The 27,342-nt window shown below is 39.7% G+C and overlaps 1 protein-coding gene across 2 annotated transcripts in view; it reads right to left on the bottom strand.

Annotated features, from left to right (window-relative positions):
* LHFPL1 (LHFPL tetraspan subfamily member 1) overlaps nucleotides 1-26,935 on the bottom strand; it is a 47,327-nt gene extending 20,392 nt beyond the window's left edge. Inside the window, exons 1-3 of one of the 2 annotated variants that reach the window (XM_084790733.1) lie at nucleotides 26,783-26,935; nucleotides 19,469-20,078; nucleotides 7,317-7,415 (exon numbers count right to left, since the gene is read on the bottom strand). In XM_084790733.1, the coding sequence (XP_084646859.1) occupies nucleotides 7,317-7,415; nucleotides 19,469-19,850 (481 nt within the window). In that variant the 5' untranslated portion in view covers nucleotides 19,851-20,078; nucleotides 26,783-26,935. Of the gene's footprint in view, nucleotides 1-7,316; nucleotides 7,416-19,468; nucleotides 20,079-20,493; nucleotides 20,596-26,782 lie in introns of those variants that run through there. The other variant, XM_084790734.1, reaches the window with a different exon arrangement.
* Nucleotides 26,936-27,342: the final 407 nt, after the last annotated feature.

Here is a 27,342-nt window from a genome sequence, read left to right as displayed (position 1 = left end):
TTTTGCCATTGTCACACTTCTGTGACTGTCTAGAAACTTTCAATTGCAATAAACACAAATAACTACACTCTTTCCCCATACTCTCCCATCTTTGTTCTGTGACCTCATCTTCTTAATTTTTTAAAATGTTAACTTTTTTATATGTATGAGTGCTTTTCTGTACATATATCTGTATGTATATCTCATGTGTCCTTGATGCCTACAGAAGCTAAAAGAGGGCATCAGATGTCCTGGGACTGGTGTTACAAACAGTTGTGTTCTGTTATAAGGGTGCTTAAAATTGAGCCTGGGTTCTCCCGAAGAGCATCCAGTGCTTGTTAACTGCTGAGTCATCCCTCTTGCTCCTTAATTTCCTTCCTTATTTTGTCCCAGAATTACATTCTGAGTCTCCTTCTCTGAGCCTTCTCTGAAGAGCAACATAGCAATTAAGATCAGAGACTCCAGCCGGGCATGGTGGCGCATGCCTTTAATCCCAGTACTCGGGAGGCAGAGGCAGGCAGATCACTCTGAGTTCGAGGCCAGTCTGGTCTACAAAGGGAGTCCAGGGCAGCCTAGGTTACACAGAGAGACCCTGTCTTGAAAAACCAAAAAAAAAAAAAAAAGATCAGAGACTCTGAAGTTATGCCTTCCAACATGATAGCTACCAGCCACACTGGTGCCTTCACATTTAACTTAATAAAAATAAATTACATAAAGAAAATTAAGCATTTGTGTAATAAAATTAAAATCAGTAATTCAACCCTGAGTTCCATCAACCAGATTTGTATTGTTCAAGCAAATCAAGTAGTTAGCAAGACAGAAAACACTTCAATCGTTGCAGAAACTTCTATTATATGGTTCTCCAGAGGCAACACTCATAGGACTAGAACTGGGCTCCTGCCTCTGATGGAGACCAGATGATAATCACTTTAAACAAGTTAGTTGGTCTCTCTTAACCTTGATTTCACTTTCTGTACAATGAAGCTTCTAAAGTATACTGTAGGGACTGGAGAAATGGCTCAGAAGTTAAGAGCATTGGCTTCTCTTCCATAGGACCTGGGTTTGAGTCCCAGCCGCCAAAATATCACATCACAACTATCTGTAGTTCTAACTCTAAGAGATCTTGGGATCCAATACCCTCATCTGCTCCCCTCCCTCCACCAGATACCAGTCATACATGGAGCCAAAACACCCATATACATAAAACTGAAAGAAGAGAGAGAAATAAAAATAAGGAAAATAAAATTCACTATATAACCATGTATTACATCATATATACACATATGTATACATGAAATGTCACAGTGAAAGTAATTATTTCATACAATTAATACAGGTTAATACATTTTTATTAGTTCTTTGAGAATTTTGTGCAATGAGTTTTAACACTATTCACCACCTCCAATTCTCTTGAGACCCATGCCTGCTTCCCTCCCCACCCAATATTGTGTAGTCTCTATCTTTTTCTTACCTGTGAAGTTCAATTTGGGCTTCCTTTATATTCATCGATGTGTGGCCTTTCACTGAAACATGGTCTACCTACCAGTAGCCACAATCTTAAAAAAAAAATTGACTGTCCCTCTCCTACAAACTATCACTTACCAATAGCTCCTTGGTTGGGGGTGGGACTTCATGTCCACCTCCCATCATACAGGGAATAAGAGCCTTCAAAATGGTGAGTTGTAAATGGACCATCTATCCTACATCCACTTCTCTCAACTCTTAGGGGTCATTGTGAAAGCAGGGAGGTGGGAAGACTGTAAGATCTGAAGGCGGAGAATGAATAAAAAGCACTCACTTTGGTTATGACTGTATGCAAAAGCCCCATGCAAACAATGAGGCTGTTTTGGTTTGGATATGGTTTGTCCCCCCAGAGAATCATGTGATATAAACATGGTCCCAAGGAACAGCGTTGAGGTAGTGGAACCCTTAAGAGATGAGGCTTAGTAGGTCATGAGAGCGCCATCATCATAAGTGGGTGAATGATATTTCAAAGGACTGTGTCAGATCTCCCAAGATCAGATCAGTTCTCAAGAAAAAACAGTTGTCATAACACAACAATCTTTTCTCTCTTATGTCCTTGCACATATATGTGACCATTCTGTACACAGCAAATTGCTTTTCTATTTCTCCACCACGTATTTTTTTTAAATTATTATATATACAGTATTCTGCCTGCAAGCCAGAAGAGGGCATCAGATCTCATTATAGATGGTTGTGAGCCACCATGTGGTTGCTAGGAATTGAACTCATGACCTTTGGAGGAGCAGCCAAGTGCTCTTAACCTCTGAGCCATCTCTCCAGCTCCCACCATGTCTTAACACATTCAGATGTTGATATTGTACCAAGTTAAACATTTTATCTTTATACATTGCCCAGTAGAGGGTAATCTGCTATAGCAACATAAAATGGCCTAAGACACAGGCTAATAATCCTTTCTTAGCAGATTGGTGCCAAGATATAATAGGCAGATATGTGGCTAGTAAATACTACATAGCTATTTTGTTCAGTTTTTTCATTGTGTTTTGATTTTGAAACATGATTTTCCTGTGTATTCCCAGCTATCCTGGAATTCACTCTGTAGACGTTGAGCTCAGAGATTCACCTGCCTCTGCCTTCTGAGTGCTGGGATTAAAGACATGCACCACCACTGATTGGTTATGTATTTGCTAATTTATGTGTTGGAAATTTCTAAGACTTGTTACCTTTCTTTTTGCTCGTTTTCCATAGCTAAGCAGATCTTGTAAAAGGAACTTCACTGGTTTATAAATATCACCTTCACAGAGTGATAGTCATTATTATCACAATCATTTATGTTATACCCATAGCATATATATATGCTAAGAACTCCCAATTTCTAAACTTGATGCTAGACACCTTAGTGAGGTTCAGACCACTTGCTCGACATTCACATTTCGGCTACACAGACACATCTTACAAACCTCTGAACTTAGATTCACTTTTTTACTGTTCCTGTTCCAACCACAGCTACTTCTCCTCTAGCCTTTCTATTTCTTATCTTCTCCTACCCATAGCAAACCTAATACCTTCTACAACTAGTTGAGCATTTTAAAGTACATTCTTGCTTTCCACTGTCTATTGGAGATTGGGTCTATAAATTCACACAAAATTAACAGATTTTCAAGTCCCTGATAGAAAATGGCATAGTAGTTACATATGAATCATACATTCTTTATGTATATTTCAGTTATTTCAAGATTACTTATAATATATAATACAATGTAAATTTTGTGGAAACAGTTGCTATACTTTAGTATTTATAGATAAATAACCAAAAATGTACATTTGTAGTACAAGTGCAATTTATTTTTTCTGTAGTTGGTTGAATCCAAAAATTCAAAACCTAAACTGAAGATGCAAGGGACAAATATATTTTTTCATTGAAAAAAATTCATATATGGGTACTGTATTTCTACCATCTCTCCCTTCCTCTCCTCCTTCCACCTGTTCCACTCCCATACTCCCCATTAAATCCATAATCTCCTTTAAAATATTTATTTTATGCATATATATATTCCTAAGTTCATTTAGCAATGCTTATATGTATATGTTTTAAGGGCTAACCACATGGGACTGGGTAACCTACTGAGGGATCACTCCTAAAGCAAATGGAGTCTCCCTCTTTCTAAAGCCATAAATTGTCTTTCTCTCTTCATCTAAGGGTGGGGCCTTGTGAGAGTTCCCCTATCCACGCTGGGAAGTCAACTGGTGTTGATAAGGGACAAATATTCATAATGAGTCTACTTTATTCAGATAGCCAATGCCTGTGCTTTTATTTCTTTCTGCCTAGTCTAAGACTATGCTCCCATTTGACTCTTCCACTCTTGTCAACACCTTGAAAATTACTCTCTGCAACTTCATGAGAAGAACCTTCTTAGGGTGTAAGTCACATCTTGTCTCTGTCCTTTATAAAATCGTGCAATGTCTTCCTACTGCAGGTAGAATAAAATGCAAAGCCTTATAAAGGCTTATCACTGCTCACAACCCTTTGGTCATTTGTCACACTTCTTGTCACTCACTCAGTTCCAGCAACACTAATCTTCCAGTTCCCCAATATTTAAGTCATTCTTCTTTATAGAATATTGTCGTGTGTGTGTGTGTGTGTGTGTGTGTGTGTGTGTGTGTGTGTGTGTGTGTAGAACTCTCTTTTTCCTGAATTTCCCCTGGTTAATGCTACAATCGCGCATGTTCCTTCTAAAAAATCATTCATTGTTAGGGAGTTCTTCCCTAATCTTTCCCCAATTGAAGTAATAATCTCCTCTTTATTTCTCTCTCACAAAACCTGTCCTCCTTGTCATAGCAGTGACAACACTATAATTTGGCACCGCAATAGTCCCTGTCCCTTCAAGAACAGATGGAAAAACGTTGGATCTTAGCCTGAAAACAGAAGGGTGTGAGATCAGGAAACTTGGATTGGGCAATTTCTTGGCCTCTGCTTCCTTGCCTTTACATCGAAGAGGTAAAAGCAGATCTATTCCCAAAACAAATATCATTTGGTTATTTAAAAAAGAATCAGGTAATCCAGGCATTAATCTTTAATTAAGCCTTTAATCTTAGTACTCAGGGAGGCACAGGCAAGTGGATCATTGTGAGTTCAAGGTCAGCCTGGTCTACAAAGTGAGTCTAAGACAGCCAAGGCTACACAAAGAAACCCTGTCTCGAATGCCCCCTCAAAAAAAAAAAAAACCAGCTAAAGTCTTTTCTGTCACAGAGCTCCTATTCTATTAAAAAAAAACACAGATAGGCAAATAAAAAGAACAAATGATGACACATTTGTTCATCATCAACAAATGATATGCTACAAAAGGAATATATGGCAGTGAATGACCTTTGAAAGGAGTGTGTGTGTGTGTGTGTGTGTTTATGGTATATGCATATGTGAGGTGCATCCACATGAAGAATGCACATATGTGCTAGCTAATATGTGTGGTACTCAGGGGTCAATGTTGGGATATCTTCCTTAAATCTTTTGCCATACTACTTTTCATGAGGCCTTGTTTCTTCACTGAATCTGGAGCTTATCCATTAGCTAAGAATACTGCCCAATGAGCTTTAAAACTCTGCCTGGATCTATGTGTTTTCCACAGTTGAAGACATGCAGCATGGGTGTAGTTGATCTGAACTCAGGGTCTCAGGCTTACATAGCAAGCCTATTATCCACTGACTCATCTCCTAAGTCAGAGGTTATAATATTTAATATAAAGGATAAGGATAATAAACAACAACCTAAACCAAACAACAGCTAGGTCTATTTCTGTTCAAAAAGTCTATGAATCTGTGATGAGTTTGCCAAGCACTATAAAGAAGTTGATGCTTATTAAAACTCAGTTCTTTGTTTATTTGGTGAAAGGTTAGGAAAATCTCTTTTCTTTTTCTCAGAATACTCCTACTATATAATAGCAAATTCACAGAGCTGCCTATAGAATAAACTATGATAATTACCATTTTGAGTGTATATAACCTTTAAAGCCTGTACATTACAGATTATAGTTACCTTTGCTGGAGACATGGTGAGATGTACTTAGGGAAGGGAATGTAAAAAAAAAAATCGATTATGCTTTAAGTAATTTTTCTTTTTATTATTTAATACATAAAATAATAGGTTCATTGTGGCATTTTCTAATGCGTATGTATCAGTATACTTTCACTTACTCCTCATCCACTCTCCTCTTCCCATCTCTTCTTCTCTCATGCTTTCATGCTACCAACATTCCATTATTTTTCTTGCTCTTTTATCATTCCCTTTAGACCTCCTCCTCCCCTCTCAAAATCCTCTCCTTAGTTTTATGTCCTATTCACACAGATATAGCTATGCCTAAATTTAAATCTAGATTCTACATAAAGGAGAAATATATGATATGTATATATATTTGGGAGTCTGGCTTATTTCACATAACATAGCAGTTCCTTCCATTTTTCTGAAAATGTCAAAATTTGTTCTATTTTTGTGGCTGAAAAACTTCATTGTGTTTCCATGCCATATCTTCTTGTTTTATTTTTTTCATTTTTATCTGCATATTCATTTTGTACCTCACTTTCACTGTTTATTTTATATTGATAGATATTATACTGATTCTATTTTTTCTCTTTTGAGAAGAGTATACGAATAAACATATATGGACTTGATTCGAACCACGGTTCTATTAAGTAAAAGCTCTAAGCCCATGTGCAAGTTCATAACCACCTTCTCAGAAGGCTCTTCTTCACCTAGTCCTTCTTGCTGTCCTCACTAGTGGTGATATACTCCAGGAAATGTAATCCATTCTCAAAACCATCTTAATTGTTATTAACATTGCTTTTATTACCCTCTATCCCAGACACAAAGGAAACAAGAAAAGAATATGAATTCAGAGACTAAGTCTCTCTTTTTCAAGCCAGGCATGATGGCATATACCTTGAATCCCAGCACTCAGGAGGCAGAGGCAAGAGGATTTTTGTGAGCTTGAAGGCAACCTGGTCTACAAAGTGAGTCCAGGACAGCCACGGCTATTACACAGAGAAACCCTGTCTTTAAAAAACCAACCAAACAAACAAACAAACAAAGAAAAAAACAAAAATAAAACTACTCTCTTTTTCTGTCTCATTTTAAAAATATTCTTCCTCACGTAAATGATAGAAAATAACACATACCAAAATTTAGTCTGCATGCCACATACTTCAAATTTCTCTATAGTTACTTTCTCTACACTGCCCAAAAGAGCCAGGATAAGAAATGTATAAATCATGTAACAAGAGAATTAAAGAAGCAGACTTTCACCAGCCAAGGACAATACGTGCAGTAAACTTTGAACTCCTACACAGATGTAGCCAATGGACAGGACATTCTCCACAGTTGAGTGGAGAGTGGGGACTGACTTTCACACAAATTCTGGTGCCCCATATTTGACCACGTCCTCTGGATGGGGAGGCCTGGTGGCACTCAGAGGAAGGATAGCAGGCTACCAAGAAGAGACTTGACACCCTATGGGCATATACAGGGGGAGGAGGTCCCCCTCAATCACAGTCATAGGGGAGGGGAGTAAGGGGAAAATGAAAGGGAGGGAGGGAGGAATGGGAAGATACAAGGGATAGGATAACAATTGAGATGTAATATGAATAATTTAATAAAATATATTATTTTTTAAAAAGAAGCAGACTTTAAAGTCAACCCCTACAAGTTTAAAAAGGCAAAAAACCCAAAGGCACCACATCTTACAAGCTGACAGTATTACATAGGCAGGCAAGTGCCATTAGTCACAGAGAACTCCCCAACAGGTAAACCTTTGAAGCCACTTCCCCCATAAACCAGCACTGCCATTCTGGCCGTACCGCCTTACCTAACTGAAATTGATTGGAGACATTCCCACATGTTTGCATTACCTCCGGGCTGTTCCATCCTAAAGGATATAATGCACAGCCTGAGCTTATCAGCAGTCCTGGAAAGAAAAGCACAGGTACAGATAAAAAAAACCAAACAAACAGCTTTCCTGTCATCTCCACATCTGCCCCAGGCTGCTTCACAGTCAATTCTGCCTTCCCAACTAAGGCCTGACATTTACCTGTTTACTCTAAACTGTTTCGTTTCTATCACACTGTCAATTCAACAGAATTGTTGTGCCATACCATAGGCTGTGGAGCATGATAGATAGATAAATAGATGAGAAGGGGAGGGGGCTGGGGTGGGGAGAGAGAGAGAGAGAGAGAGAGAGAGAGAGAGAGAGAGAGAGAGAGAGAGAGAGAGAGAGAGACAGAGAGAGAGAGACAGAGAGAGAGAGAGAGAGAGAGAGAGAGAGAGAGAGAGAGAGAAAGGAAGAAAAGAAAGAAAGAAGGAAAGAAAGAAAGAAAGAAAGAAAGAAAGAAAGAAAGAAAGAAAAAAAGAAAGAAAATAGAGCAGACAATTCAAAGCCAGAATGGTATGGAAAGTTAAGATATATCGATATTACTCTTACAGCCATTTTTCTTTCTTTTCCTCACAAGGTCTCACTACGAGAGATATTCTAGCCAATTCTGTGAAGCTACTGAACAGAGCTACAAACTACATAGTGAGGAGACTTCAAATGGTAAGCAGGGTACTATACTTTCTCTTTTTTAAAATATTATTTCAACCAAAAACCAAGCATATTTCCCTTCCTTGGCTGCTATTGGCTTCTATGCCCCTGTAATGCCTAACCTTGTCAACTTGGTGGGATTTAGAGTCACCTAAAAGGCTCATCTCTGGGGATATCTTTGTGGCTCTTTCCAGGGAGGTTTAATTGAAATGGAAAGAACTTCCCTGAACGTAAACCACATCACAGTCTGTGCATCAGCCTGAATAGAGAGGAGACAGTATGATCAGCGTCATTCATCTCTTTCTGCTTCCTAATGCAGATACAAAGTGACCTCCCATGCCAGCCACCACTTCTAGGGAACTTCTCAGTGCCACAGCTTCTAATTGTAAGGAGAAATAAACAGCTTTCAGTTTTTGTAAGGTATTTCTTCAAACAAACAAGAAAAGGATATGATACAGCCCCATTCAGCTTTCTCCCATTGGCTTAGGCCTTTTGGTCATTCTAGGAAAAAAAACTCATGAAACTTTAATAACAACCTTCCTCTTCATACCACAGCAGTAAGTCTGGCTTTACTTGTCACCACTGTGTTCTAGGAGCACCTGGCTCACATTTTATAATCCACAACCCTACCAGGCCATTAGCTATAGTAATTTGGAACAAACATTGGCACCTGGCACAAAGTACTACCAAATTCATTGGCTAGCCAGTAATGGGTGCCATGGTAGTCAGGCATCAAGAAATAAGCAATGACTAAATTTTGAGTTCTGAAACTTTTTTTTAAAAGAAGCTTACCATGCCTGGTGGTGTGTAATGGTAATCTAGGTACTTTTGGAACCTAAGGCAGGAAAGTTGTGTTTCAGGCTGGATTATATGGCATGGTCAAGAGACTAGCCTGACAACTTAGGGAGAGCCTGTCCTGAAATAAAAAGAAAAGACAAACAGGCAGCAAAACAAAATGAGACATGCAACTGCTGACATATTTATCAGATAGCACAGACACAGGAAAAACAAAGACCAGGTGGGTGAATCAAGTTTCTGTGAAGCTAAAGCCACAAATCTAGCAAAGGTAACCAAATCAACTGGTAGAGCAAGTTGCTAGTGTAGAACGGTGACATAAATCAGATAGATCATGAGTCAAATCCCTTCTTCTCTATAATTTTTTTTTAAAATAGAAAACAGAAGCCATTTCTTCTATCCCAATTCCACATATATGTGTGTGTATGTGTAATGTTTATGATATATATATATATATTCTCCTTTTCCACTGAGAAGACTCAAATGAATCTGTACTATTTTTAACCAAAGCAACCTGATTGCAAGACTATTATATTTGTATAGCATACCAAAGGGACAAGGAAAGGTTACCTGTAAAGAATGGGCAGGCAGGAAGATACAGACACACAGAACATGGGAGCAGACGTGTGATCAGTGGTGACTAGGTGGCAGATTTGCAAGATCCTGAATCCTGGAATAGGCTGTACAATGAAAGGAAGGCCACCCATAGACTTCTGGCCTCAGTTTCACTTCTCATTCTTCAGTCATAGATATCCTAAGAAGGTCAGATGGCGGCCTAATGTGCCTGAAGAGGGTCTCTAATTGGACATATGGCAATCAGCTTTTCTCTATCCTCACTTAGGCTGCCAGAGAAATGAACATTCTTAACATATAGCAAAAAGGGTTTATATTTGGAAAGAGGAAGAACTTTCCTGACATTGAGAAGTACTTTGGAAACTAAAGAAGGGGCATTAATTCTTAAACTCTCCTTCAATGGAAAGCTGCAAATTAGAAAACATTCTTATCTGTTTTGTAGTCGTTCAGGAAATGAACCTGGTCACTGGGAGACCTTTCTAGACTTTGGAATTTATCCAGTGGCAGTAGAACAATACTCTTCCTTTTCGCCCTAGATAAACTGAAAGCTGTAATATGAGATAGTTTGGAATACACACAATGGGTAGAGACAAAGGTGGAAAAGAAACTTGAGCCCTTTCTTGTTGAGCTAGGAATAGCTACTAAAGACTGAAAAGCTGGGTGTGGTGCCTCTTGCTAATCCTAGCGCTTTGGAGTCTGAGACAGGAAGATCATCCTTAGCTACAGTATAAGGTCCTACCTCAAAGAAGAAATGTGAAAGAAAGAAAGAAAGAAAGAAAGAAAGAAAGAAAGAAAGAAAGAAAGAAAGAAAGAGGCCAGCACATACCTTTAGTCCCAGCACTCTGGGAGGGAAAGGCAGGAGGATCTCTGTGAGTTTGAGGCCCGCCTGGTCTACAAAGTGAGTCCAGAACAGCCAAGGCTACACAGAGAAACCCTGTCTTGAAAAAAAAGAAAAGAAAAAAAAAAGAAAGAGAGAGAGAGGGTCAGAGGGAAGGAGGAAGGAAAAGAAAAGATATAAAAGCAAGCAGGCAAGGAAAGAAGGAAGGAAAGAAACATGCAAGCAAGCAAGGCAAGCAGAAAGACAGACAAAGAAAGACAAACTGACTTTTTCTATACTCTCTAAGGATAGTCTTCTTAAAAAATGTCATCAGTCAGGTTGGGAGACAATTCCAGATATCTGATATTGTCATAGTATCTTTTTTATTCTAAGACATTATGTTTGTTTTTAATTTATTCAGAATTTTTTTTAATTTTGAGAACTTCATATATTAGTACGATCTTGACATCATTTCCCTCCTCCAGCTCTCTCTCTTCCATCTCCTCCTGTCATAAAATCCTGTGTAGAAGAAGACCTTTAAATGTTATGTCTGCATTCACAAGATTATGCAGCTGGCCATTGGCAAGAAATTTCTTATTAAAAAAAAGAATCAACCCTTAGAGACTCTGTTATGCTAGAGTTCATTTTTACAAGAATGACTGCCTTTTGGGAAGAAAGGCTCTATGAAGCTTAGGAAATGTGAATGCGTGAGATCTAGACAGACAGAGTACCATGATTTAAGAGAACAAGTGCTGGAATCCCTCTAGACTTTAGTTCTAAGTCCACCTGACTTTAGACAAGCTACTCGATGCCCCTCTCCGCCTTGGTTACCTCCATTTTTTAAAAGAATAACAGTACTATATCCTATGCAGACATTTCAACAGCCAATGAGATTAATGCATTTCAAGTGACAGATACTTAAAGCACTCAACTAAGATTTGTTCTTACGAAACAACTGCCATTCCCTGTGGCTCTTCGCCCAATTTCTGACCATATTCCACTGTTAATTGCTTCCTCACTTTGTCTTCATAACAAACAGCTGAAAAGCCAAAAAACTGAACCGTACTCCACTCAAAAGCTGCCAAACCGAAGGCATTATCTTGCAATTTTGCAGAGGTACCTAGTGACAGACCAGGACTCCCTGGGAAACATGGATTCTGTCCAAACTCCTCTCCCAGTACCCATCCCTCCACTGTCTTTTAGATTGTACGCACACTAGAATGTAAACATATGTCATACACACACATGTTTGACCCATAACTGATTCTTAGTCTCAGTACATAATAATCATAGCTGGAAAAACGTCTCCTGTGGAGAAGCATTTAAAAGAAAAAGATGAATTCACAGGGCAATCCTTCCTCAATTAGATTTGTCCACAACAGTTCCCCTTTTCTATTTGGAATTATAACTAGCAACAGGGAAGCCATATGCTAGTGTTGGAACCTGCAACCTTCCAAGAGACTGACAAAGGATTAAAAATGTATATTTGATTTTTTTTTGTCTTATTGTCCTTTTTGTTTGTTTTTACTTCCTTTTTTTTCTGCTTTGGATGTTTATTTGTGAGAAAGAGAGAGAACATAAAGTTAAGTTGGGGAGGATCTAGGAGGAGCTGAGAGAAGGGAAAGAAGATGATCAAAAATATCTCATGTAAATTTAAAAATAACAATTTAAAAGAAAAAATAAAAGTAAGTTAATATAAACATGTGCATTTGGGTATACACGTAAAAGGCTCTAAATCAGCATGCCACAGAGACACCTGCACACTGTGGTTAATTGGGCACTATTCATAGTAGCTAAGATATGAAACCAGTCTAGATGTTTATTAGCAGATGAATGGATAAAGAAAGCATGACACAAATCCACACAATGGGATTTTATTCAGCCATAAAGAAAAACAAAATAGTGAGACTCAAATGAAAATGAAAGTGGAGATCATTAGGATTAAACCATATAAACTAGACTTAGAAAGACAAATACCACATTTTTCCTTCATATGAGATACCTAATTTTTAAATTTTCGGCATAGGACAAAATGCAGGTATGCATCTATGTGGGGGGGGAAGGGGTCTAAAGATAGAGGAAAAAAGAAACAAGATAGGTAAGTGGATGGAAATCATCACAGTGAAAGCCACAATTCTCATGCTACTTTATTTAAGGTAACTTTATAGTTATGAGCAGAAAGAAATGTAGATAGTTGTATTTTGCCTCCAGATGTTTAGCTTCTTTTTTTTTATTAATTTATTCTTGTTACATCTCTATGGTTATCCCATCCCTTGTATCCTCCCATTCTTCCCTCCCTCCCATTTTCCCCTTACTCCTCTCCCCTATGACTGTGACTAAGGGGGACCTCCTCCCCTTGTATATGCTCATAGGGTATCAAGTCTCTTCTTGGTAACCTGCTGTCATTCCTCTAAAAACAAATATCTGGTGTTTAACTTCTTAAAACTCCCTGTGATGTAGATACACCTGCTTCTGGTAGCAACACTAAAGAAAACCACAATTATAGTTGCAAAATAGGTGACCTGGTAGCAGAAAAATACCTAGTTAAAATCCTAGCCCTGCCACATATGAGCTGTAGTTTTGGTTTGCACTTGTTTTTGTTCTTGCTAACTTTTACTTTTACTGCATTTCTAACCATAACCTGTCTGCCCCTACTGATGATGGTGAACATGCTTAATTCCAGCACTCAGTAGGCAGAGACAGTTGGATCTCTGAGTTCAAGGCCAGCCTGTTCTATATAGCAAGTTCCAGACCAGTAAGTACTATATACTGAGATACCTGTCTAGAGGGAGGAGTGGGGCAAGAGGAATAGAAAAAGAGGAGGGGGGAGGAAGAATTAGGAACAGGAAGAAGGTGAAGAAGAAGACAATGATGAAGAAGGAAGGGGAGGAGGAGAAGACTTCTATTCCAGCTGACTCTCATTTGCCGCTAAGGCAAAGAAAGTCTCTTGAAGGGTATTACTATCCTTCCTCTCTGCTGTTGGACAGATAAAATGTCCAATGGGCCACATAGAGTCACTGAATTGGATCTGACCTTTAAGCAACGAGTAAATATTTACAGGCAGAGATACATTTTCTTTTAATTGGCATGAAATAAATTAGTAGAGTAGGAGTTAGGTACAATAGATTCTGATTCACTACTGTACACCAGTGTGAAAACAAGTTAATAATAAAAGTGATAACTGTACTTTATGTTTCAAAATAAGTAGTGGGTTTGAAGTGCTTTCATCCCCAGTAACAGATAAATGGAGATGATGGAAGTGTTCCTAGCCCTGATTTGGTCACTACACACTGTACACATGTATTGAAAGATAACAGTTGCCAGAAAGACAGTATCATCACAAAGATCAGCTTCTCAGTTATCTGTCTTCAGTTCTAACACTCATTCAGCTGGAAGCATGTCATGTTGTGACCTTACACACGAAAATGTACTGGTGACTGCATGTGTTAAATTCTATCCTTTTAAACAAAAGTGTATGTCGAAGGCAATGGGCTGCTTTTGGGTTTTGGAAAGGCTCCGCAGCAGAGCCACGGGGGATAATTTTTTAAACACACAGATTTCCACCTGTTGCTGCATATATCAAAATGGAAAAATAAACTGGAGAGTTGGAGAGTTCGTGTTCTTTTAAGCATGCCAGGTGATTCCAATACATTTTCTGTTCTAGAAAGATTCTTGGCTTACCTCGAGTAACCTGATCCAACATCTTACACTCTTTTTCCTGCCAAGAAGTTCCTTATATTTACTTCTCACCTATTCTTTCTTTGTTTAGTTCTCACTGAAGAGGAAAGATAATTCACAAACATCTTGCATATGTATACACCGGGGAATGTGAATAATGATCGTTTTCTTGGGGGCTGGGGGCCAGCTGCTTGGAAACCTCAGCATCCCCAGTGTTGAAATAATCTCCTGGCCAGATGTTTCCTTCATTGGTTGGAACAGGGCACAGAGGCCCCAATGGAAGACTCTCTGGACCCTAGCTTGGCCAGCTGGATCAGCTGCAGGTGAAGCAAATGGGACCCAAGGGCCCCATCAGGTCACCTTGCTGAGTATGAGTCAGGCCAGCAGCTCTTTATTTCTTCCTGTCTCTCCCACTTCCCACCAGTCCTCTCTGTGGGCAGCTGCCAGACCAGGGAACAAGAGTCAGGCAGGGGGAGGAGGTATTTCTTAATGGATCCTCCATCTCTTCAGTGGTTTGGGGTCTGGCAGAGATAATCCAGACCTGAAACAAATTGGCTCCTCCCCTGATGTATTTCGGTTAATGCACTAGCTGCCGAGAAGCAGTCAGGCCTAGGGAAACAAAATCAATATCCCCTAGCTGCAACACAACCACAAATCAAATTCCCACAGCTTTTTCTCTTCTTTATCTATCTATCTATCTATCTATCTATCTACCTATTATATATCATCTATCTATCAACCATCTATCTGTCTGTCTATCTGTCTGTCTGTCTACTGGACATGGAGCTCAAAATACTGCCCCTGGTTGGCCACTGACAAAGGCTTTTTCTCTCAGCATCTGACCCAAGGGCTCTGGAGAGGCATAGGAGTGGTCAAATGCCAAGTGGATCCTAGAAATTCTGGTAATCCAAAACACTTCACCATTCCTTCCCATAGGATACAACTTCAACAGTCACCAGACTTTACTGAGGAGGCCTGGATAGCTGCTCTCTGCCTAATTGCAGAGAGGGAAACTGCAGAAGTTGAGCAGTCTATTGCAATATCATTTTTCTGTTTGGGGATAATCTCGATAACATATCCTTACTTCTTCTACTTAAACTAAGACACAAAGTATCCCATTTCATTACAGCATCTTCAAATATAATTCATATTGATCTTTTTAGTCTATTCTTCTCCACCCACTCCCAGCCTTGTACACTTCCACCTCTGATAGTCTTTCACTTACATATCACAAATGTTTAATTGCCCCTCCCTCTTTCAGTACCTCTTTCTCATTCCCTCCCTTCTTATCTTCTTTTTTACTTCATGAATCTACATCCACACTCATTCTCATACATGTGTTCACGTGTGCACCCACACATGTCTACATACACATTAAAAACTAGGCTCTGTATACAAGAAACCATGCAGTATTTGTCTTTTTGAATTTGGGCTATCTCACTTAATATAAATTCTACATACATCTATTTTTCTGAAATTTTCCTTGATTTTTCTGTACAGTCAAATCAAATTTGGTTGTGTATACATACCCACATTTCCATATTTTCATTATCAATTCATCTGTTGATGGGAGTCTAAGCTGATTTTCTTTTCTTGCTATCATGAAGAAAGACCAGCAACAAACAAGGAAGTACACGTATCTCTGTGGTAGAAAATCAGTCCTATAGGTTGTGTGCTCAATACTAGTATAGCTAGGTCATATAGTATTTCTTATTATTAGTTTTTTTTTTAGAAAACTCTAATCTTATTTCCATAGTGGTTTCAGCCATCTACCTTACTGCTAGGAGTGAATATGAGTTCTTCTTTTCCCATGTGTCATCATCAGCATTTATTGTCATATGTTTTTTTGATGATAGCCTTTGTCACTGGGGCAAGATGGGCTCCCAAATCAATTTTGATTTGCATTTCTTGATTGCTAAGGATGTTGACCCTATTGATTGACAGCTTATTTGTGTGTATGTATGTGTGTTTCATTTTTCAGTTGCTTACATAGTATAGATATTAATTCCTTGTCTGAAGTATAGCTGACAAAGTATTTTCTCTCATCTAGAGGCTTTCTGATCACTGCACTGATTGTTCTCTTAGATGTGATGAAGCTTTTTAAATTTCATCTAACCTCATTTGCCCTTTCTAAGACTACTGTAGATGTCACTTTATTCTTGACTTTAAGGGTGCTCATTTAGATGTAAACATTGTAACTACATCCCTATGACCAAGAGTCTTAGGGAATATAGGATGACAGAGTCATTTGAGGCCCAAATATGTCTCCCTTCAAACAATATCTGTCACTCAACCAAAGTTCTATTACAGACAACTTGGGAATATCAAAATCCCCATTATTATTCCACATCTTGCCTCAACATTGTACATCAAGTTTCTAGATCTTGTAAATGAGATCAGCAAAGATGAATCCTACTGAGATGCTCAAATGTTATAAAAGTCTCAGTTGAGCTCCAAAGAGGGAAGGAGATTTGGGGAGAAGGTGCTAATAGTGCATGTGTGTAGAGGCTGTTGCTACTTTACTTCTGGTTTCTGACACTTGCAACCTCCTCACTTTCATCTGGTGCCAACTTGTCACTCTCCTGTGAGAAGAAATGGGTGCTCGGGACATAGGAGTCATAAATAAAAGTGTAGAAATAGCTGGATGTGGTGGCACATGTCTTAATCCCAGCATTCAGGAGGCATAGGCAAGTGGATCTCCAGGAGTTCCAGGCCAGCCTGGTGTATTCAGCATGAGTTCCAGGAAGCTGGGGTTACACAGAGAAACCCTGTCTCAAAAAACAAAAGGCTAGAAAAAGGAGGAAAAGACAGAAACTAACCCAAGTCTCATAAGTTCACATTATCCCACCAGATACGAACCACCATGTCTCTTGTCAACCAAATTTCACATACTCAGGAAGTATGTCCAAGGTGGCTTCACCTTAACATGTCCACAAATATAGGGAAACGATGAGCAAAAGGCCGACCCATGAGCCTCATGGAACTCTCCATGAGAATTTAAATAACTTGTTTCTAGTGATGTCAGTGACATGTTTGGCACTGTGCCATTCCAGAGGAATCTAATTCTACTTTTATGTCTCCACAAAAATCGTTAGCTGCCCAAAAAAGTAGGAAAATTAAGATGTATGAGCAAATAGAATGAGAACACATATATGAAAGATTTATAGTGAATCTGAATAAAGAAGGAACTGGAAAATCAGGGGTTTCTCAGTGGCACTTTTTTTTCTGAATTTAATAAGCAAAATTTCTCCAGGCATAACAAATGCCCTCTGTGGGAAAGAGGACACATGACCAGATCGCCTGGAGCACTATTCCACTGAGAGAAACTGCTTAAGTTCATCACTAAAGTCTTACTCCAAGACCACCTACATGCAGTCAGTCATTGAAGAGAAGAACAAAAATGCAGATATGAATCATATTTCCAGGGTATATGTTCAATGGAAGCAAAGCACAGAAAAATCCATATCATCTGCACAGGCATGCACAGGTCCATGTCATAGCAAGTGGCTTTCAAGCACCTTGGCCTTTCTTACCACACTGTGATGCTAACCAGAATGAGGATGCTACTAATGTGCACTCCCGGCATACTCAAGTAATCAAGTTTATTCCTTCTCAAGTCTCTGATGGAGTTGAAGACCAGGTAGCTTAATTTTATAATGAAGCTTAGTTATTTAGGGGTTAAGATGTTTTTTAGGTCTAGATAGATGATAAAGATGAGATGTGATGGAGATTGATTTACATTCAGAATTTTAGACTCACAAAGATAGGAAAGATGTTTTCTTCAAGGCTGCCAAATACAAATAGCCAAAACACTAAGAATGTAACATTTATATAATTCTTGACTGTTTCATGGTTCTTCTCGCTACAGGTAGTTTATTGTATATATGTGTCCAAATATAAATGTATATGTAAAAAATTAAAAAAAAGTTTAAAAAATAAAATAAAATAACCAAAAAACCCAGTGTAATATAAAACAAAACAAAACAAAAAAGAAATGATGATGCTAATGGCGTTGATGATTTCAAAACGTGTATCAACAAACTTCAGCAGTAGGTTCTACCCGCAGTTTTCTCAATGCCCCTTGGGAGTATACAAAATAGAACAAATATTTGCATACATTTGCCTATCTAGTTTTTTTTCTTGGTTCAAATTAACTTAATATCAATGACTTCTTGCAATCTGCCTGCTTTGCATTTTGCTCTCTTTTTAAGACTACTTTCTGACTATCTGCATCCCAAGATGACCACACTAAAATTAAGGGGAGCTTGAACAAGACAAAGAACAAAATAGGGTGTATTAGATCCACAAAAAAAAAAAAAAACCTAAGTAAATTTATTTAATGGCTACCCAGATGGGGCTAGCCTTGGATGTAGACCAAAAAGTAGTCATGTGTAGTGTATTTAGAAAATAAATAGCAGGCCAGGAGGGGTGGCACACTCATGAAGCAGAGCCAGGTGATCTCTATGAGTCTGAGACCAGCCTGGTCTACAAAGTGAGTCCAGGACAGCTAAGGTTACACAGGGAAACCCTGTTTGGAAAAATAAAAAACAGGAATGGGGAGCTGGAGAGATGGCTTAGCAGTTAAGAGCACTGTTTGCTTTTCTAGAGATGCTGAGTTCAATTCTCAGCAACCACAACCTTTTTCTAGCATGCAGATAAAGCACTCATATACATAAAATAAATACATAAATCTTTAAAAAAAAAAAAAAAAGAAAAACTTGAAAAAGAAAAAATAGCCTTTTGCTATTAGAGGCATATTTCTTTGGGGGGGGGCGATAATTAGTATTTTAGCACCTGTGTGTATGTTTATCTGATCCCTGTCCTCCGAGATAACTACTAAAGAGAAAAGTTCATAGAGATGACCTTTATGTGGAAGCAGCAATATTATACAAGAGTATTATGCTGTTTTTGGAAGGCAAAATGGATAATAGTCTGTTTTAATTTTTGTTTCATTCAGAACTGTTTTGGTACATAGACTAATTGTGCACTAAACTGTGAGCTACGTGATGAAATGTGTTTTCTGTTTGGTATTATTTTACTGTTAATTGACACATAACTAGAGGAACCCAAGCTCTTCTCATTTTAGCTTATATATTTGGAATATATATATATATATATATATATATATATATATGGAATAAATATTTGGAATATATATATTATATATATATATGTATAATAAAATACTTTTGACTGCAGTCTCCATACTGAGCTATAGGACTAGAATGTAGTCTTCCTACGCAACTGTATTTTAGTGCTTATTATCCAATATCCTTCATCTCACCCCCCATCTCTATCAATCACTATTCTTTTCTCTTCTACATTGACATCTACTTTAGACAATATTTTTAAGTAGACACCCCGTAAGTAACAAAAAGGAGACAAAGCAATCGATATCAATTACATCTACTATCTTATTTTGTTGTGAATCTTCAATGAATTTCAAGGAAATCCTTATTCATAGCCTTGAATTCAAGCAAAGTAGAAGAGATGAGAGTGTATTTTCCCATAATACTATATTTTCTACTTCCATCACCCCAAATCTCCACAACCTACTCAATCCCTGGCATAGTCTTACCTCCTACAAACTGTGCAGCTCCCATGCAACGCCCCATCATTCTAGAGATGAGTTCCTCCATGCAGCATCCTAGGACAGCAGCCAGTGCCACCAGGAGCAGCAGAGCACAGCCAGCACCTGTCACCACTGTGCACATCTGCCATGCCAGGCTTGGTATAGCAGTGAAACTGGCATAGCGCCCACATTCTTCCACCATGATCAGATTGTGCCCGTCTCCCCGCACAGGGTAGTTGCATCTTCTGAAAGTGCTGAAAGATACTGGCTTTCCTAGCTGCGATCCAAACAGCCAGTATGGAAGGAAGTAACTGGTAGAACTGGCCACGGCAGTAACGAGGGACAGGAAGGCCCAGAAGGTGCCAACGAGGGTAAGGCTGCTCCTCATGGTCTCAAGTGTCTGAGATGATATAGTTCACAGCAGCAAAGGCAACACCTTATGATGTAGGCTCCACTGGCCTGTTTTCATCCAGTTGGCAGGTCCTGGGACTCACAGATGTGTTGTATGTCTCTTGCTTCTCGGGGAGACCATCCTCTCAAATGTCATTTGGGTTTTTTTGGGCTACTGCTTTCCGTCCTTTCCTTCTACCTAGTTCAGAGGTCTATAGTCGGTAGGCTGTAGTGGAAGAGTCACAGAATTAAATTAGTGACCTCTATGACAATCCAAATGGAACCTGAGCAGCTAGCTTATAACTCTGGACATACAGCGTTTAACTGGTCATGAGAAGAGAGTCTGAAATTAAGGCTTTTCCAAGAGTCCCAGGGGGTTCCAGTTGAATGACTTTGTGACACAGCTTATTTCAGAAAATAAAAGAGTAAGACTAGTTACAGATTCACCCCTGCCCCTATTTAAGAAGTAAGAGGGAAGTCCAAGATGTTACATTTTGACTTAGAGTGTTCAGCAGTGTGTGTGCTTTTCACAGAGATACCAAAGTGAAAGAAAAACTTGCCTAGTTTTGGATCCTATATCTATCCCTGGGTCATGTCCCACAGAAGAACTGAGGAGCAACATGCCAACCAACATCACTTACCCCTACACTAACTCCTAAGAAATCTATCCATATCCTTTGCTGGATACAATTTAAAAAGCTTCTCATCTCAGAAATATTTCCAGATCAGTATTTCTTTGGAGAAGGAACATTGTGTGTGTGTGTGTGTGTGTGTGTGTGTGTGTGTGTGTGTGTGTGTGTGTGTGTGTGTCTGTGTGTGTGTGTGTGTGTGTGTGTGTGTGTGTGGTGTGTGTAGGTATGTATATCTGCATGGGCCTTTCCAGATCTTCTTTGGAACAAGTTATCTCAGACTCGGGGTGCTGGCTTCCCAGGGCTAGTATCCTCAGCCCAGCTCATAAATGACTTTCCCAGACACATCTGTCAAAAATCAACCACTTCCTTTCCAATCCATTAACTTGACATTGCTTTTGGGCTGGTTTCTCTACTAATGCGGCTAGAGACCACACTGCAGTTGACAAAAGCACTGGAAATCTCTCTAGCAGGCAGATGGTGATGTTTCAGAAGTTTCTTTCTGATTCACCACCACTGCTTGGGTTGTGGGGTGGGAGCAAAGCACATGGAACACAGGGACTATCTGTATGAGACTGCCAGAATGATGATTTGAGAGACCAACAGGAGCAAGCATCACATGTATCCGGGGTCTCAGGATGTAGCTGTAAGGAATATTACAAGCATTGTCAAATAGTACTTGGCACACCGTGGGCAATTTGTGTTTGCTTAAGGAACTGCCCTTTTAAAAATCAGCAAATTCCCAGACTGGCAGAGACTTTAATGAATCACCTAATTCAACCTCCTTGCTTTACATATGGGCTAATTTGGCCCAGCAAAGCAGGAAGTTATTTTTTTTCCCAGTCACTGTTAGTTAACAGACACACCAGAACCAGAAATCTGAGCTGAAGATTCCAAGGCCAGTGTTTGGGGACCGCTTGCTCTCCTCCCCTTCCCCCATCATTTTACAGATGTGAGCATGAAGAGGAAGTACTTTACCAAAGAAGAAAAAAACTAGTAGGGTATATAAGACAAAGCCATAGTCAAGGTGTTTGTTTCCTAATATTGTGTTCTCTTCTCACCCCATCACATTTCCTTCTTGACACATGTATGTTTTATGCTATGTGTTCTGTGCAGGGAATGAGCCGAGATCATAAATTGCAGGTGCTTACTTTGGAATGTTAGGGTTTGAAAAGAAAGGACCATGACCTGGTCCCCTGAGGATGAGGCTTTTTGCCGGAGACTTGGGAGAATGAAAGAAAGATATGGTGAGGGATTGGAGGCCAGTGGGGGAAAGAGTAGAACTGGTTTGAATAATTGGTATTAGAAAGCAGGTATGTTTTGCCACAATGAGGTAATACATCTGCTTGTTCGGTTGGAGTTTGTATGAATATGAAAAGCATCATCAATGCTCCATGATGGACTTCTTTCCTAATGAAGATGCCTAGACCAGATGGGGAAAAAGCTAAAGCTAATAAACAGCCACTGGCATTATTATCACATCTCTTTCTGACCCCATTATTTCATGTGCTGTACTCAAAAATCTTAGGTTTGTAAGGACAGTACTAACCCCCATGTACAAGTAAGCAAACTGGGAATCAGCAAGAAAGTCAACTTCACCAAGGATCCACAGTGATTCAACAGCAGAGCTATCATTTCTCACATCCCTACCTACAACTTTCCCTTCCTGCATAGTGTTATCCAAACAGAATTAGAATATCACCCTGTAATATTGCACTTTAAAGTTTCCATGGTTTCACATCCACAATGTCAAAAGTAATTCAGAGTGGGGAAGAATTAAAACGCAAGGCAGAGAAGTTAAAAGGAATGCCCGTTTCTCAAGACATTCTGTATAACAAGAGCATCGGTTGCTTCAAGCCCTGCACTTGAAGTCTTCCGTCAACATCATCATCTAGAAATCAAAAGTTCCAGCATGACATCTAGGAAGAATGGCAGAGAGTAGAAGGCCGAGGAAGAGTGGATAATCAGGGAGTAGTAGCCAGACTGTAAAAGAAGGAAAGGGAAGAAGCCCAAGAAAGTGGCATGTACCGCACCTAAACTCACAGTACTGTAGAGGGTAAGGCAGGGGAATTGGGAGTTTGAGGCCATCCTGAGGTACACAGAGTGACACTTTCTCAGATAAATACAGCTAGATAGGGAGGAAAAGATTCTAATATAACATTGACTTCATCTGTGGAAATAATGCTGTTAAATGAAGTACAACAATTAAAGGCCAATGTACTATCCATTATGTCACAGAGCCACCAGGATTTTTTTTTATCACTTTCCACTGACAGGACTTCCTTGCCAGGCCAGGGGAAGAGGACAGAATCAGTTCTGATATGACTTGATGAGCTGGGGTCAATAGAAATGGGGGGCTATTCTTATCTGAGTAATAAAGGAGGGAGGATGAAGGGAGAAGGAGAGAGGGTGAGACTGGGAGGAGAGGAGGGATGGGGCTATGAGCAGGATGTAAAATGAATAAAGAAAAATTTAAAAATGAAGTAAAACACTACCAATCAGTACCGCCATGATTTTATTTCAAAAGTGGATCTGTGAAGCCAAGGTGTAGAAGGTCAAAAGCTTAAATTTTAGCACAAATGTATCTAGCAAAACAAAAATCATTGTCTTTTAGAATTTAATTTAAGTACCATAAACTTTGGGAAAAACAGAATTTCCTTATTTTCATCAGGACTGGTGAGAGCAACAAAGGCTGCTTGGGACTGAAGAGTTTTCTGTAATGTGGGATTTCCCTTAACAAATTCAGAAAAGCTCCAAACCACCTAGGTTAAGATGGTTACCATAAGCCAGGTGCAATGGCCCACTCCTGTAATCCCAACATTCAGGGAAGCAGAGACAGGCAGATCTCTGTGAATTTGAGACCAGTTTGGTCTACAAATTGAGTCCAGGGCATCCAAGGCTACACAGAGAAACCCAGTCACAGAAAAGAGGAAGAAGAAGAAGAAGAAGAAGAAGAAGAAGAAGAAGAAGAAGAAGAAGAAGAAGAAGAAGAAGAAGAAGAAGAAGAAGAAGACAGTCACCCCATTTAGAATTATAGACATTGTAAGCCAGCGCAGCAGATTGAGAATCACTGCCACAGATTCACTTCAATAAATATCACAAACTGTGCCATCCTTCATTGTATCCTAATGCCCTGCACACGTTGTTTCTGTTTCTCTATGTAGAAGTATCTAGCCTAATAGACACACTGCATTTTAGAAATTGAAACAGTACCATAGCACTTCCTTTGGTCAAGCATTGATGGGTAGAGCATTTACTTTTGTATGGCTTCTTTAATTAGTATATTTTCCATCCCTCAAACCTTGTTCTCTCTCCTCTCCATTTCTATCCCCTCCCCCTCTCTTCCTTCCCCCTCCCCTCCCTTCCTCTCCCCTCCCCCTTTCCCTCCCTTCCTTTCTTTCTCTCTCTCTCTCTCTCTCTCTCTCTCTCTCTCTCTCTCTCTCTCTCTCTCTTTCTTTCCTCTCTTTCCCCCCCATTGTCATACATTTTTCTTAGTTCTTGCTGTCACATATAACCATTCTGATGTGGGCACTTAATATCAACTAAATTAGAAACGTGCTTACATTTTGCCTAGTGGAAAACCTTCACCTAGCTCATCACTGCTTCTCCAGCCCTGATAGAATGATACATAAATTCTTTCATTCCCACTGGAGCTCATTTTATTAATTGAGTTAAAAATAAATAAAACAGTTCCCAAGGGCAACAGAATTCAGACAAAAGAGACACTGAATTGTAGGTACTGACGCAAACATTGCTGGAAGCACACTTGTGTGAGAAGTGGGTTTATTGTCATTGGTGTTAGTAAAGGAATGCCCACAGGCTTTCTCCTCAGCTCCTAGACAGTGTGCATTGCCTACCTGCCAATCATTTTACAGGTACATCTTCCTCAGTGTTGGGAAATGAGCAAGACATGCAGACATATGTGTCTAATAGGTACCAGGCTGGGTTTATAGTCAGTCTACCCATCCTAGGCCTTTCTCATTTAAAGATAACCTTGAAAAAAATCTACCATGTTCCAATCATTTCCTGACTACCTTTTCTGCCAGGTATGTTTCTAAAAGTTTCTCCTTAACCACAATAACAGCTGCTCTCAGGTCTTCTGTGCTTGACTGCCTCTGGTAGATGTCCTCAATGGGCTTTATGCTCTACTTGTTCTTCTGTGGCTTTAAGAACATCTGGCTTTTTTTTTTTTAACCTCAGTTTTCAAGATTGCTGAAACTTTTCCTGGGCTTCCAGCCCCACCCATCCCTTCTCTTTTTGTCTGGCATAGAGAGACTTGCAAAACCAGCTGTGTTGGGTTACCTGGTTTATTTACTTGGATCTCATCATCTTGAGGCACAGATCTTTATAAGCAAATATGAGATTAAATTCAGGAAGCAAGAGAGAAAGTGGATATAGAAAACCACCAAGACAAAAAAAAAATCTCAAAATTTAAGGCAGTCATTCTGACACAGCCATGCCCCTCTGAGCCTTTGCAGTGTACTCAATCAACTTAACCAAAAACCTGGAAGGTCACCTCTAACTAATAGAATTAGGTGGAGAAAGTTCACACACAAAGCAACGCAAAGCAAAGCAAAACAAAAACACTCCACATTAAATATTAGGCCATTCTTTCTCCAGTATTTGAGGTTTGAAAATGTGGAAACTCAGGTGATTTCCCGAACTTTCATATGAGCATCTTCTGACCCTGAAATGCTACTTCTTGCACACTTATCTGTCTAATGCTTTGTAAAGAGGGGAGGAATCTAGCTGGACAAAATGCCAGTACCCCATAGTGACTGTTTGATTGGTTGTATAGGGAATCTATGACATACCATCAGGTAATTCAAAGCTGCATCCTAGCATCAAGGAAATGAATGGCTGGCAAAGCATGCACTTTCCCCACCTTTCAGTACATAACTGCAACCTGCTATTGCTATAGCAAAAAATGCTTTATTCCATGACCTCAGAATAAAATGCCACCCCAGCGGAAAAGAAGGCAGGCTAAATGGTTTCCACTAAGTTCAGAGTAGTTGGGATGCAGCATAGTACATTAAAAAAGAAGAAGAAGAAGAAGAAGAAGAAGAAGAAGAAGAAGAAGAAGAAGAAGAAGAAGAAGAAGAAGAAGACGTCTCCCATATTATGAGCTCGCACTCCCCTGCATCAGAATCATTCTAAATATTCTTTCAAAATAGAAAACTGTGAACTCTCTTCCAGATTCATCAAATTTGAGTTCATGAGCACTTGCAATTTTTTAAATCTTCAGTTTATTCTGATGGGAACTCATGACTGAGGAACACTCTGTTAGTGGAAATGAGTTAGTGGAGATGAGATTTTGGAAGCCAATTGGATGCAGACATCTGATGTCTTCCCCTCAAAGGTGATGTGACTATGGGGAAAATCACTTTAGACCTTTGAGTTTCTGTTTCATCAACACTGGAAATAATGGCATGAAGTGCAAGTGAAACATAACATATACTTGGTATATCTGACACCAGGGTTGGTATCAACTATCCTCCATGCTACCAAAGAAGACAGCATTGTCACTTAGTATAGATAACTTGACATTACTCTGGAGAAGGAAATCACCTCTCTCCTCCCCCACACCCTCTCTCCTTGAAACTCCTCTAGCAGTTGTTGCTCCGAGGCTTCTTACTTTTCCTTTCCCACCATAAAATGAAACCACTTGGCTGAGTGGTGTCTCTTAGCATGGCTTAACAGTTAACATCCGTCAGCTTCCCTGTAAATAAATCATCACACTTGGCACATAGTAGGATCTCATAAACAGTCCCAGAATAAATGCCAAGATTTGACTCCAGCCCTACAGGCCTCACCATCTGCACTTCAATTTAACCTGATTATTATTTCAATCCTGCAATTTCAATTTAGGCAAGTCTAAGACATTTCCCTACCACATCAGGAAATCAGATCCATTTTTTCTTTGGACGGACAAGTCAGAACAAAATCCCTCCCTCTCCTCTCAGAGAAGGCTGCCTTTCCTCTCCTCAGGTTACAAACTCCCTTGGGGCAAGCAGCTAGCTCTTAACCCTTAGGTCTTCAAACCTTGTCAATATGAAATAGGAATCCAGCACTGATCCCTCATAGACTGTGCAAACAACCAACTATGAGGAAGTAAAAATACAGCAGGCTGCCCTTGGGAAGAAAAACAGCTTCTCTGAGCTTTGACATGAAAGGACAGGAAGCCTGAGAAAGGGAGCAGGGAGCAGGGAAGAAGGGTTGAGCAAGGTAAGAGTAAAGCAGTTTTTCGGTTTTTTTTTAAATCCAGCTGCTTCAGCTGCATTTGGCCAAGTTGCATATTTACCTTCTAATCACGAAGGCTGATTGACTTGTTTCCTTTCCTCTGGTTCAGATTTGAGAAGAGAGAGAGAGAGTAACAACAACAACAAAAAAAACTTCTCACAGCTTGTCAGACAGGGATGGGAATCCCAGTTGCTCTTTGCAGTGAAGCCTGAAAACCTAGCTTTACCTTTGGGAGGGAGGGCGGAGTCTAGCCTAATGGAATTAACTCCAGCTATGCTGGAGGCTTCAAACTCTGCCTGGGACATGCAGGCACTTGAAGTAGAAACCAGCTCAGCGGGCACTGAACTCTCACCTCCCAGACACCTCTCTCTCTCTCTCTCTCTCTCTCTCTCTCTCTCTCTCTCTCTCTCTCCCACCCCACCCCCGTATGTGTGTGTGTGTGTGTGTGTGTGTGTGTGTGTGTGTGTGTGTATGTGTGTGCACACACATGTGTGTCTACACCCACTCGAAAGCTGCAGTTCTATGGCTCACTTCCTCACCTGATGAATACCAGCTGAGGAACTGAGCTTCTTCCTGACTTTTCTCCAAATCCCCCAAATAATGTCTACCACAAGGGTTAGG

This window comes from Acomys minous (genome assembly GCF_964271855.1).
Source record: "Acomys minous genome assembly, chromosome: 7".
Lineage (NCBI taxonomy): Eukaryota > Metazoa > Chordata > Mammalia > Rodentia > Muridae > Acomys > Acomys minous.
This window is presented reverse-complemented; position numbering and strand designations above follow the sequence as displayed.